At 45.6% G+C, this 14,634-nt stretch overlaps 1 protein-coding gene across 1 annotated transcript in view; it reads right to left on the bottom strand.

Annotated features, from left to right (window-relative positions):
* Window positions 1-1,807, bottom strand: part of GOT1 (glutamic-oxaloacetic transaminase 1) — a 62,690-nt gene extending 60,883 nt beyond the window's left edge. Inside the window, exon 1 of the mRNA XM_069239664.1 lies at window positions 1,585-1,807. Coding sequence (XP_069095765.1) covers window positions 1,585-1,702 — 118 coding nt within the window. The 5' untranslated portion in view covers window positions 1,703-1,807. The remainder of the gene's footprint in view (window positions 1-1,584) is intronic.
* Between the last annotated feature and the right edge of the window lie 12,827 nt (window positions 1,808-14,634).

The following is a 14,634-nucleotide window of genomic DNA, read 5'->3' on the forward strand; positions in this document are numbered from 1 at the left end:
AGTTAGGTCATTAGCTAGTTCAAACAGAAGGGCAGAAGTGTGAGTTTATGCGTGTACACAGAGCAAACTCCTGTCTACTGAAAACTATCTTTGGTAGTGTGGGGCTATGGAAGATATTAGGTAGGAGTGCTGCACAGTATTTTGCAGCATCCAGCCCTTACTTTATTTCTGTTTTAGTAGTCATTATTTGCAATATTTTGCACAAACATTGCAGAGGTCCAGAATGGCATGATACTCATCACCTGTATAGTAATGCTACCCACCCTTTGCTTGGTCTATTGCGGACATTCTAGCAAAACACTGCCAATATCCGGAATAAGAGCAGCCTTTCTTGCCATACTATGAACATTTCTGTATTACTGAGCTTATCCTTGGCATGCTTGTTAGCCCAGAAATGAGTGCCATTTCTTTGGATGTCTGTGCCAAGTAGTGGCATAAGGGTGGCCAGGCCTAAAATATTGTGGGCATTCTTGGCATTACGGAGCCCATAACTGGCTTAATGGTGAACGAGGTAAGGCGGTCATTTTTGGTAAATTGTGAGGACACTTGGCATTATGGTGTTCAAACTTAGCACAATACTAGCCATATTTGGTATACCGAGGGCATCCTTAGTATTATGTTGTCTATTTCTGAGAAAGGGTATATTGTGAGAACCCTTGAAACGGCCGAGGCCATCCTTCGATTAACAATGGCTATTCCCTGCATATGATGAAGTAGACAGAATCATTCCATGCAGTACAGAAGTATATAGGAGTAACTGCCGAAATAATAAGTTAAAGGGGCTAAATATAAACTAAGAAAATGAGAACCCCATATTTTGGGCCAAAAACAAATAGCACAATCAACCTTTACCAAAAAGCTGTCTCAATGATCACCTCATAACAACTGCTCTCCTGTGTCACAGTTGTCCTTGCCGTCCTTATTCTCAAGTTGCCCTTGACCAACCAACATTAAAGATTAGCCCAAGACCATTGAGAAACAGTAACACTTGCATTGATTGTAAAGGTCAGGGATGGTGGGACACTCCCATGCGCACAGTAGTGTGAGCACAATTTCACTCAAAAGCAATATGTACAAATTAAAGTGTCCTTTAGTTTGCTTCCCTGCTACAACTATGTGTTTGAACCTCGTCAGAGTAGGGGGGTACGGGGCCAATACTTCAATAGTCTGGCTAGTACTGTCGTTTAATGAGTGACAGTTGGTAAAATACGGTATTTACCTCTTTAGAAACATAATTTAAAGCAATAAATATAACAATAAATCACACGGGTGGTTTGGAGTTGTCCAGGACAGTAATAGATTATTAACAAATAGAAGCAGAGCTGCCCTATTAATAAAATGTCAAAGGAGTATTTGCCCTGGCCCTTCCAAAATATTGCATATAACCAACTGGCTTGCATTTTTCGCTCGTAAGGTTAAAAAAAAAAAAATAGAAGTTTGTTCATGGGAGGAAGAAAGCGTGACAGTCAAGACAAACACTTGTTTAATCGGGGACACGGTATTATGCGGCGGATCTCCGACCGCAAGGGCATGGTGAGAGATGGCCATCGGTTTCGAGTCCAGGGGACCACCTTCGTTACTCACCTCCCACTCCGAGGTTCACCTTGCGCGGGTCACTGTCCTCCCTGAAATCAGCAGTGAGTTTGAAAACAGCAACGGGTGCCGCCTGCGGCACGGAGCTGAAGATAGACGAGGCAGCCATTGGAAGTCAGTGCGGATGACAGCTGCCCTGGAGGAGACTTTAACCTTCACCGGTTCAGGCGGGTAGGGCTGTCGGTGACCAATCCCGGTCCTCAGCAAGGGCACCGCCTGCCGACAGCTCCACCAGCCAGGGATGGAAAGATTGAGAAGCTAGAAAACCAATCAGAGAAGCCGTCTCAGCGTTGTTTTAACTCAGCCTACCAGCTGTGAAGACACAAACGGACATGAAATTGACAGTCGCACTGCTGATCCTTGTTGGCAGCTTTTGGTTTAGGGAAATTATGTTATATTTATTGGAATTGTTTGCCTTACAGAATTATTTCGCATCCATAAACCACGGATATGCAGGACTTGATTTATTTACCCAGAGAGTACTTGTAGTAATCCCGTTCAGGACATGATAGGTAAAATACGAATGTAAATGTACGTATTCCCGATGATTGGGTAAGTAACATTCCCAATAATTCGGGCGTTACCGGTTGTTTTGAGGTCACGCACAGTTTTTTGCAGCATTTAGAGAAGTAACACAGGAAGTAAACCTTATGTCCTGAAGCCCAGCCTGTCTGATATAATGTCTTGGGCTATATGTTTTCCATTTGTACGGGAAAAAATTGTATTGTGCTGGTTGCAATGAGAGAAGGTATACAGTTCGCAAGAGCAGAAATTCTGCGCTTAGCACACTTCTGTAAGACTGTCCAGCCACAAATATCCATCTAGTGCGTGCCACTCCCCCACCTACATTAAGGTAGCAAAATTGGGCTACTTTTTCGTTTGCTTTGGGCTAGAGAATGCTTTAAAAATCTGGCAACACTGCTTGGGACCTACTGCTTGAGATAGAAAGCGGCCAAAATTAACACCCTTATAGAGAGTTCTTTTGTTATTGCTGGTTCATCTAGGTTTTCAGTATTCTCAAAATCCAGCAGTATTAAAAACACCTTAAGCCCTTCACTGCTAATCCTTTTCTCCCTCCTGTGCTAAGCCATTTTTTGGCTATTTGGAGTAGTTTGCGCTTAGGCTCCCATAACTTTTTGTCCACTTGAGCAATTCACACCAAATGTGCATCCTTTTTTTCCAACATCCTGGGAATTCTAAAGGTACCCAGGAGTTGTGGGTTCCGCTGGTGGGGACCGTGATATTTGCCAAAATACACCTAAAATTGGGTTTCAGGGGGAAAAATTGGAAAAGTGCTGCAGAAGAAAGCATCTGCTTTTTCCCCTGCTAATGGCACCAACCAAGGGTCTGCAGTGCTAAAAATCACCCTCCTCCCAGCTTTCAGGAACAGGCAGACTAGAATCAGAAAACCAAAATTTATAACACAATTTTGGCATTTTACTGTATCATACCCATTTTTATTATTTTTTGTACTTTCATCCTCCTTCCAGTTAGTGACAGTAATGGGTGTGAAACCAATGGTAGATCCCCGAAAACTGTGCATTTTTACACAAAATTCTGAATTAAAAAAGGGGTTATTTGTTTAGATTCTTTAAGGGTTTCATATAGAAAATAACAGTTGAAATGAAAAAATATTGAAATTGAGTTGGAAAATAAAGCCATTTCTGTCTACTGTTCCATCTGTAACTTCTAACTATGGCAGATTTTCTAAAGCAATATACTGTTACATCTGCTGGACCTTTCTGGTTGCGGGGAATATATAAGGTTTGTAGGTTCTCCAAAAACCCAAGCTACCCAGAGCCAATAAATGAGCTTCCCCTTGTAATGGTTTTCATTGTGTTCTGCGTATACAGCAATTCATTTGGTAAAATATAAAGAGTGAAAAATAGGTATCAAGGAAACCTATGTATTTCTGAAATGGGCACAAAAAAATGGAGTTTAGAAGCAGTGGTTATTTATACAGCTCTGAATTTTTGGGTACCTGTACTAGCATGTGAATTAGAGAGCATTTCCCAAAATGACTTCTTTCTTAAATGCTGTCTTATATTTGGAAGGTGCAAATGCAAAGAAAGACAATTGGTAATAACACTTATTCTGCTATTCTATGTTCCTCCAAGTCTCACGATAAAAATAGTACCTCACTTGTGCGGGTAGGCCTAGTGCCCGCAACAGGATACTCCCCAATACACAATGTGGGCACATCACATTTTTCCACTGAAAACTAATACTTTTTTTGCAAAGTGCCTAGCTGTGGACTTTGGGCTGTAGGTTAGCCAGCACTTAGGGAGAGCTATCAAACCTGTTCATTTTTTTTTTTAACTACGGGAATAAATACTTTGCAAACCTCAAAATGTGTCTAAAAAAACACATTTGCCTCAGCTTTCGGTGATGCAAAGTTCTGGAATCTGAGGGGAGCCACAAACCTCCTTCCACCCAGCATTCCCCCAAGTCTCCCGATAAAAAGTGTATCTCACTTGTATGGGTGGGCCTAGTGCCCGCAACAGGAAACGCCCCAAAACACAATGTGGACATATGACATTTTTCCACTGAAAACTGACACATTTTTTGCAAAGTGCCCTGCTGTGGATTTTGGGCTGTAGCTAAGCTGGCACTTAGGGTAAACTAGCCAACCTGTATATTTTAAAAAGCTAGACACCTAGGAGAATCCGGGATGGGGTTACTTGTGGGCTCTCACCAGGTTCCGTCACCCAGAACCCTTTGCAAACCTCAAAATTTGTCTAAAAAATATATTTTGCTCACATTTCTGTGATGCAAAGGTCTGGAACCTGAGCGGACCCACAAACTTCCTACCACCCAGGGTTTTCTCAGGTCTCTTGATAAAAATGCTACCTCTCTTGTGTGGATGGGCCAAGTGCCTGCAACAGGGAAAGGCCCAAAACGCACTTGGGCACTTCAAAATTATGTATCACAAATCAACCTGTTTTTGCATGGGGGACAGCTACGTTTTTCTGTCTGGGTCTGGCGGCCATCTAGGGAAACCTACCAAACCCAGACATTTCTGAAAACTAGACACCCGGTGGAGTTTAGGGAAGTGTGTTTTGTGTGGATCCCCCAATGTTTTCTTACCCAGAATCCCCTGCAAAGTTCACATTTTAGCTACAAAATCATGTTTTTCTCACTTTTCTTACATTTGTGTGTGAGATCACCATGTCGGCACACATTTCCTACCTCTGGCATTCCCCTCAGTCATTTTGAGGTTTGCAGGGCATTATGGGTAAGAAAACATGTTGGAATCCACAAGAGGCACACCGCCCTGTACTACCTTGGGTGTCTAGTTTTCGAACATATCTTGAGTTGGTAGATTTTCCTAGACAAAAAGCGAGCATGCTACCAGGTCTGTTACTTCTATGATGTCCCAAACACTAAAATTGTGAAAAAACGCCCTTAGGTTTTGTTAAAAGACCCCTCACTAGTTGGTGGCATGCTTCATCATTGTGGTCCCAACCGAGACACCTAGCGTGTCAGAGGTATACTTCAACGCCTGATTACAGCGGAGCAGATTATTTTCGTGAGTTGAATTCCCAACTGAGAGTAGAAGTGCAATAAATACGTCTTGTGGTGAACCACTGTTCTTATAACATGCACATACTGGTTGGATCTGGCAAAAGGGTGAGTGATGGTTCAATATGTACAATTTTATTAACAAGAGATTTCACAAAAAATGAATGCACTGTTAATAATTGAAAGGTCAAAAAACTGAACCAATCACTTCGAGCTTGTGAGCTGTAAAACGGCGACAAGGCACCAACCACGTTACAGGCCAATCACACTTCTTTCGTACGTGACACAGGCAAGACCATCCACATCGCCAGCCACAGGCCCAGCACATAACAACATTTACAACAAGAGACAATGTACAACCTGGCAGAGAAAGACCAGAAAGACAATAATTACTGCACAATCATATATTCAAATACGCACACATATTGGTTGGATTTGGCAGGAGGGTCAGTGATGGTTCAATATATAAAATTTTATTAGCAAGAGATTTCACAAAAATGAATGCCCTGTAAATAATTGAAAGGTCAGCAAACTGAACCAGTGACTCACTGCTTGTGAGCTGTAAAGCCGCATCAAGTCATCAACCGGTCTACAGTTCATTCACACACCTTTCATATGTGACACACATAAGACCATTCATGCCGCCAACTGCGGCCCAGCACATTACACCACTCACATCAACAGACAGCGCCATTCAAGGGCCCATCTCTTTCATACACCCATATGCCTAACACAGCAATTACACTAACTGATGAAATGTGTGGACTGGCATTTAGCTATCTGTGTGTAGTGACTAGTATCAAGACACTTCTCACACACTGCCAGCCAAGTGCCAGCTCACACACACTGCCAACCAAGCTCCAGTCACACACACCGCAGGCCAAGCACCAGTTCATGCACACTGCCAGCCAAGCGCCAGTCCACTCACACCGCCAGCCAATCACCAGTTAACACATACCACCAGCCAAGCGCCAGTCCACGCACACCCCCAGCCAAGTGCAAGCCCACGCACACCAGCATCACATTTTTTAAAACAAAAATGAAAACACCAACTGTAAGTAAATGCAAAACTAAAAACGCAAAAGCTCTAACTAAATACATGACACTGATGCCAACCATGAAACTGCACAAAAATATAAAACATAGAACAGGGAGTTCACTTTTATGCTCACAGTAGCTCCCAAACATTATTTTGGGTGTGGTACATTCTGAAACAACTGGGCATACACAGCCCAGGTTTAGAAGGACATTTGGGGCAGTACATACAACTCTCTTTCCACGCACCTCCTCGCATACAGACTCTACGTTTTCTACTGAGAAAGGCTTTTTTGGATGTGGGAGGAATGTGATCAGGAAAGTGGCGATCTTTCAGTTTAGCCACATACTCCACCACTCCAACTCTAGGAACACTTGCTTGTTCCACTACAATAAGGCTGCCTGTCACAGACTCCTGAAACTTAACAAATGTTGTCTTGGACTCTGGAGAACAATTCTCAAATACAACAAAAGCATTAAAGTTTGCTAAGTGGACTAACTATATATTCAACTTCTTATACCAAATGTAAGCTTTACGAATAGCACTGTAAGGTTCCAAACTCTGGTCTACTCTATCGACACCACCCATGTACTTATGATAGTCTAAAATTCACACAGATTAGCGCATTTCAGCAACCTGACCCGAAACAGTCACAGGTGAAGTACTTTCATCATGGATGGTAGCATGTAGACATCTCTGCTTTCTGCAAATTGCACAGCTAGAAGTTCATCACTATGCAAAGCACTGAACTGCCCCTTCTCAAGTTTTTTACAAACAAGTTCTCCTGGCTAACCTTTACGGTTAGAGCGGATTGTACCACAAGCAACAGTGTCCACTTTGACCAATTCCCTGAACAATTGTATACCAGTGTAGAAGTTATCTACATATAAATGGTGACCTCTGTTAAAAAGTTCTCTACCAGATTCCCACAACATCTTCTCACTAACTCCGAAAGTGGATGGACAAGCCAGGAGGATAAATACTGGAATCCCTGCCAATGTAAACCTGAAATTATAGACATATCCAGTTCTACTCTTGGCATATACATCTCAATTCCATAGCGTGCCCTCTTGCCAGGAATGTACTGCCTAAAAACTAAATGGCCTTTGAACATGACCAAAGATTTGTTGACAGCTAATTCTTTCCCTGGATTATAGATCTCTGAAAACTGATCTACAAGGTGATCAAGGACAATATGAATCTTAAAAAGACAGTCACAATCAGAGTGATCTCTTGGCAACTCGAAAGCATTATCATCAAAATGCAGCAACCGAAGTAGAAGCAAACACCGGTCACAAATCATGGTTGGAGGAAATATAGCCACCACCATCAAGGGACTAATTGACTAATATGAAGACCTCAACAGTTTCCTTATCAAACCCATCAAAAAAGTTGAACCCAAGAACGTCTTCAACTCATCCAGATTTGTGGACGTCTACTGGGTTGGTCTAGAGTGGGGCTTAAGTCTGGCACTGTTGTCCCTCAAATACTGTTCAGCATACAAATTAGTCTGCTAAATAATCTCATCCAAAAATACATCGTCCATAAACAACTGAAAGAAATTTAAAGGCAAAAAGTTTTCAGTATTCACTTTACACCTTGTGACACAAGTAAAGACAGGCAATGCCAGCTGCACCATGTTTGGGGCAACCCAGAGTTCAGTTCTTCCAATGGGAAGCCTTGCAGCCCCATGCTGTAATCTAGATGCCTCTTGCTGCACTATCGGCACATCAGTGTCCTCCTCTAAAAGAGGCACTTCCTCTGCAGTGAGAGTGGCTTCATAATCAGGTGATTTCTCTTGGACAGAAAATTCACTGCTAGAATCTTGCGCTTCCTCCTCTGCCTCTGATGCAGAGTCAGTCTCATAATCATGGTCACAGGAAGATTCAAAAAGCATACCAGCAACCTGCTGAGTGGCCATCTTACGGTTAGCCATAATCCTTACTAATAAAAGTAACTTGATAAATAAGTCAACAACAACCAACACTGTGTAAAGTAAGTAGTAAAGAAAGTGTGGCTTTATCGCAAATACCTGTACACTCAAAAATAATACCACTCGCTTGCCAGAAACAGCTAGACTCACCAGCACCTACTCTGCATAGACACAGCGAGCACCAACAATATCCAACTAGAAAGGAAAAACAAAAAAATAAATTACTCACAAGCCTACACAATACACATTCTGCACAAATGCAAGGTGAGTTTCACACACAATAAAGCAGAAGCTAAACTTGCTGTTATCATTACACCATTTTCAAAAAAACACATTCATGCAGGGATATAAAACGAATTCAGAGTAAATAGTAGAAAAAAGTTTTCTTACCTAATACATGCAACTACACAAACTGCAGATCTATCAGTGACAAAACAGCAAGCATGAATCATAGCAAAGGAAATTAAAAGTTTTGCACTAGAATAAAAAGGAGGAATAAAACATTACAATCAAAAAATGCAAATGAGAAGAAATAAAAATGCTAACATCATAAAACGCTATGGGCCAGATGTATCAAATGATTTTGCATTCGCAAAAAATTCGAATCCGTAAATTCCACCGTTTGCGAATGCAAAATCGCCTTTCACGATGTATGAAAGGAATTTGCAGTGCAATTTTAAGGAATCGCTAAAATAGCGATTCCTTAAAATTGCGAATAGATTTTGCGATTCACAGACTGCGATTCGCAAATAACGAATCGCAAGTCAGTGTATCAAGCATTCTCAAATTGCGAATAGTCGCTAAATGGGTTTTTGCATGTGCAATTTACCACACATTGAAATCAGCTGGTAAACAGGTGCAACCCACATAAAGAGGCCCAGAATGCATCAGCCCTTTTCAACAATGGCTGCACTCTACGTCATGGCGAGGAGTATGAGGATCCTGGCAGGTTTGTGGAGAGGGAGGAGGAGACAGGAGTGCCTTTTTAGAGTGCGCGTTACTCTATTCAATCAGACAGAGGAGAAAAGTTATGACAAGTACAGGTTGAACTCTCCTATTATACTTGACTTAATAGCTGATTTACAACCCCTACTGCAGCAACACACACTCACACACATACACAGAACCAATGCCATACCCACTCATGTGAAGGTATTATGCTCCCTGCACCTCTTAGCCTCGGGAAGCTATCCAGAGGTCATAGCAGCAGCTGGAGCTGTATCTCAAAGTGTGCTTTCATGCTTCTTTAATGCATTCCTAAATGCTATGTTAACAAAACTTCATCTGCACATAAAATTCCCCAACACACCACAGGATTTGCAAAAAACTAAATTTGATTTCTACCAGGAAGCCCAATTTCCACACGTCATTGGCTGCATTGATGGGACACATGTAGCAATACGTCCACCATCTGCAACAGAGTATGTATATAGGAATAGGAAAAGTACACATTCTATGAACATCCATGTCATATGCAATGCCTCCAACATAATAACTGATCTTGTAGCCAGATACCCTGGTAGCACACGTGATTCATACATCTTCAGGCACAAGACTTCTTGCTGGGGAGTTTGGTGAAGGATACCTACTTGGTAATGTAACAGTGAACAATGTCACATAACGTATATGTGATGTCACAGATAACAAAATCTCATTCTACACTTCTGTCATTGCAGGAGACAGTGCACATGCAGTGCAGTATTTCATCTTGACACAGTACCTCAATCCCGCCACGCCAAGTGGATGGAGATACAATGTGGTACACAGGAGGACATGTAGCGTGATTGAGAGGATCTTCATTATGGTTCTCAACAGTGCAGAAAGTGAATGGTTAAGTTATGATGCGTTATAGGGGCTTCACAGAAAGCACACTATATGACCATATACCAACACCCACAATTCAGGCGGGAGAGTATGATTTTTTAAAGTCAGACAGCTTTATTCAACCTGCAGACAATGTAAAGTTACCTCCACCTCAGTGAAAGTCAGTGAGGAATATAAATTACTCCTTTTTTCCCAAAATTTTGCCATTTTGTGGGGGCGTGGCCGAGTGGGCAGCCAAGATGGCCACTCGACTCCGAAGCTCCAGCGGAGCAGGCCCAGTTTTTGCCAGAATAATGGCAGCATCCCCGGTCGGTGGCTGCCTTGTGCTCCCCAGCATGCTACCTTACTGCTGGAGATGGCGGGGCCTGCCTCGGAGGCCCCGTGGCAACAGGGGCCGCGAGTGAGCCTGAGGCACCAGGCCTCGCCGGCCTGCCATTAATCATCCACCCTGCCTGCTGCCATCTCCTGTTACCTGCCTGGGGTCCCATGACCTGATTGTGGCACATCACAGCGATGGGATGCACCCCTTTCAGTGTTCTCTCGCTGCAGTTGACCTACCTGCCCTGCCTTCTTGCTGTCTCTGATGGAGTTTGCATCGCATGTGTCCTCATCCACCTGCCCGTCCTTCAACACTGGCCCCCGGTATGTAAAGGCTTGCGGGTGGAAGTGCTGTGGGTGCTCTGGGATGATGCTAGTATGGTGAACGCCGCCACCTGCTGCTGCTGTTCCTGTGCCATTGCCACAACGATCTGCACTGCTGCACCACCACCGGCCTTGGATGGCTCCGCCTTAGCTACATGGCCCTGATCCTTGGTTGTGGAATGGCCCCTGCTCCACCTCTATTGATGCCCTCAGCCATCTGAACATGTTAGCCGCCCATATTGCAGATGTTCACATTGGACCTAAACACACTCAATGCCCTTGACTTTCACGACCTAGGCCCACGCCGCTCCAACTCCACGAATTGCTACCTCTTCTCCAGCTAACTACACCCCTCGCAAATGATTTGAGGCCCTGTCTATTGACACTCGTTTGCACAGGGGCGTAATAACACCTGTAGGCTCTTCTGCACTATATACATCAACTCTGACCCTTCTCTGTACCATCACTTGCAGCCGCATGACCGCCTTGCCATCTTCTTCAGCCCTAGCTTGCCTTGCCACAGTGTGAGCCACCCTCCATGCTGGCACTGCACTGGCTGTTGCATTCCTAGGAAGCCCTATCCACAATCACTGTCTGGCCATGGTCCGTAGCAACAACCAACAGTGCAAATTCCCGTTTGCAACAACCAAAGTTACAGAAACACCAGCCGCTGCACCCGTGATGGAATCAGGGACCATTGCAGCCATGGACGATGCTCAACTCACTGGGACAGATGCCATCATAGCAGAGCTCTGTGCGGGGTTCCGCGCCATAGAAAACAGGTTCGATACTCTGGTCGGACGTCTTTACTGCATGGTGGAGAGACTGGGCAGGCACCAGACCAGATTGGAGACGGTGGGGGAGCGCACCTCAAGTGTGAATGACAGTGCTCCTTCAGTCACTAAACAACTAGACAAGCTTGAAAGACTTCTTAAAACAGTGGCTATTAAAAACAAAGACTTGGAGACTCGTGGGCGACAGAATAATATCTGCGTAATGGGGGTGACGGAATTTACAGACATTGGTCTCCTAGACCTCTTCATTGAACATTTGCTGATCAGTCTGTTTGACCACCACAGCTTCACTTCCACCTTTTTGTTTGAGCGTGCCCACTGATCTCTGGGCCCCTGCCACACCCCTGGAGCTTCACCAAGACAGATCATGGTCATACCTTTTAATTTCCGTGACTGGGACGTTGTGCTTCATATGGCGCGAGAGCATGGTCCACAGCAGTGGCAGGATGCTGCCGTTTCTATCTTTCTAGAGTTCACCATGGCCGCACAAGAGGCCCGCTGCAAGTTTACTGAGGCCAAAGCAGCTCTGCGAAAACTGGAACTCTATAATGGCATGTCATATCTGGCTAGATTGTGGGTAGATGACAACGCCAGTGCCCGCTTCTTTGACACACCTGCAGACACCCTGAACTTTTGTAAACAATACACAAAGCCAGACTACTTGCCACGAAATGCGACTCCAGAAAATTCCCTGCCCGACACCCACTCAACCGCCAATGCAGAGCTGTTCCCCCCTAGTTGAAGTGGCACCAAACCTGACACCAAAGCCCATAACGCTCTGCTCAGTAGTCAATAGACTTGCGTCCTATGTTTGATCTGTATTTTCCTGTTTTCTAGATCTAGCACTCAACTGCTGCATCTTGGTCTATATATGTACCTCCAGCACTGCACTGCTTTTGGGCCCGTTGTACCAAGGTGTTACCGCTCCCCTGTGGTATACACACACTCTTGGATTGTTCTGTTCTTATGTTTTTGTGAGAGACCATATGTTAGGGCCTGCTAGGCTACTTTTTGCCTGGTATAGGAGTAGGGTGGAGAGTTAGGGGGTTAGGTTTTTTTCATTGCTGATTGACATCCACCTGTTGTTCTATGCATTACACTTCATGGTGCGCACCTGTTATCCCTCCATTTTGCATCAGTCCTCTCATGTCCAGGCCGAGTGTCCGTACTGTCCCATTCCTAAATGTCCCATTTCTTTCTTGGAACATACATTGCCTAAATGACCACTGCAAGGGTAAACAAGTACTTCACTATCTTTAAAGACACAGGCCCTCATTACGACCCTGGCGGTGAGTGATAAAGTGGCGGTAATACCACCAACAGGCTGACGGTAATTACCGAAAAATTATGACCATGGCGGTGATAACTCCCATAGACTGCCAATGTACCACACCATCTGCCAGGGAGGAAACAACACTCACCACGGTGGTAGCCCCCAACATCCAGGCGGGAGACAAAGTACCGCCCACCATATTAAGACACTGCAACCCGCCACCTTTTCCAAGGTGGTACCAATGGCATCAAAAGCCTGGTGGAAACGCATCACAGAAGAGAAAGCACTCCCCATCAGAGACACTGGGAAGAAGAACGCCGCCATGGAACCCGAACTGCAAGTTTTCCCGGTGATCTACATTATGCTCCACCGGGAACACCAATGCCGACGAAGACGACGACGGTGAGTACAGCTGCCTAGCACACAAGGGATGGAGGGAGGAAAACGTGAGTGACCCACACACACACGACACAAACCCAACACACACACACCATACACATAACCAGCTGCACATGAAAAACAATTTGCCCCTGATACACAACAGAATAATGCAAGGACAACAGGAATGGACGAAAGTGATTGTATTCAAATCAACATCTAAAAAATTTATCAATTTGTCAATGAAACAGATATGTACACATGCACACACAGGGACACTGCCCAGTCCAATGTTCAAATGGCCCACATGGCCATAGGGCACAGTCTAAGGCCCAACTCAAATCCTGACTTCATCCGGATAGAACTCTACAGGGGCATCAGTTGCAAATGGGCAGGCACCTCGGGGGGGCACCTCAGCCGGATGCGGGAACAAGCCCACTGGTTCTGGAGGGGCCAACATGCCCATTGCTCTGTCCTCAGGAGTCCAAAGCCACAGTCTCTCGGGTGGGTTACTTTACCACTGGTTCTGGAGGGGGCAACATGCCCATTGCTCTGTCCTGGGGAGTGCAAGGCCACAGTCTCTCAGGTGGGTGACTTGCCCACTGGTTCTGGAGGGGGCAACATGCCCATTGCTCTGTCCTGTGGAGTGCAAGGCCACAGTCTCTGGAGTGGGTGACTTGCCCACTGGTTCTGGAGTGGGCAACATGCCCATTGCTCTGTCCTGGGGAGTGCAAGGCCACAGTCTCTCAGGTGGGTGACTTGCCCACTGGTTCTGGATGGGGCTCCATGCCCGTTGCTCTGTCCTGGGGAGTGCAATACCACAGTCTCTCAGGTGGGTGACTTTCCTACTGGTTCTGGAGGGGGCCCCTCGTACAGCATCCCCTGGAGGGTAGCCTACATGGCATCCGCTGGTGGTGACGGCTGCAGTGTGTTGGCAGATGGAGGTGCCTCCTGGGCAGCCTTTGCAGTTGGTGATGGCTGCAGTGTGGTGGTTGATGGAGGTGCCTCCCTGGCAGCCTCTACAATTGGTGATGGCTGCAGTATGGTGGTGGATGGAGGTGCCTCCTGGGGAGCCCCTGCAGTTGGTGATGACTGCACTTCCTCAGCTGGCGGTGGGGGCCCAGTGACAGCTGGTGGTGGTGGAGGTGTCACCCTGACAGCCTCCGCTGGAGTAGAGGGCTTTGTCTCCTCCATTACATGGGGCGTGGATTCCTAACCCTTCGTGGCAGGGGTGGATGGATTCTTCCCCTTCTTGGATGGAGGTACAGGGTCCTTCCTCACCTTGCCTGGAGGTGCAGGCTCCTACCCCTTCTTCGATGGAGGTGCAGACTCCTTCCCCTTCATCGATGGAGGTGCAGACTCCCTCACCTTCTTCGATGGAGGTGCAGGCTCCTTCCTCTTCTTCGATGGAGGTGTGGTATCCTTACCACCGCGAGTAGGAGGTGCCACCACTGTCCCCATGGACTGTTTGGCTGAGGCGCTGGGTTGGGTCTTTGGTACCCTGCTCCTACGGGCAGGAGAGGGGAAGGGGGAGGGAAGAGGTCAAGTTGGGCAAGGAAAAGCTTTTTAGGGACCGTGGGGCGAGAGGAGGTAGGAAATGATGGGAGTGGAGGTAGAGGGAGTGGTTGTAGGAGGTGTA

This window comes from Pleurodeles waltl, chromosome 6 (assembly GCF_031143425.1).
Source record: "Pleurodeles waltl isolate 20211129_DDA chromosome 6, aPleWal1.hap1.20221129, whole genome shotgun sequence".
NCBI classification, from domain to species: Eukaryota; Metazoa; Chordata; class Amphibia; order Caudata; family Salamandridae; genus Pleurodeles; species Pleurodeles waltl.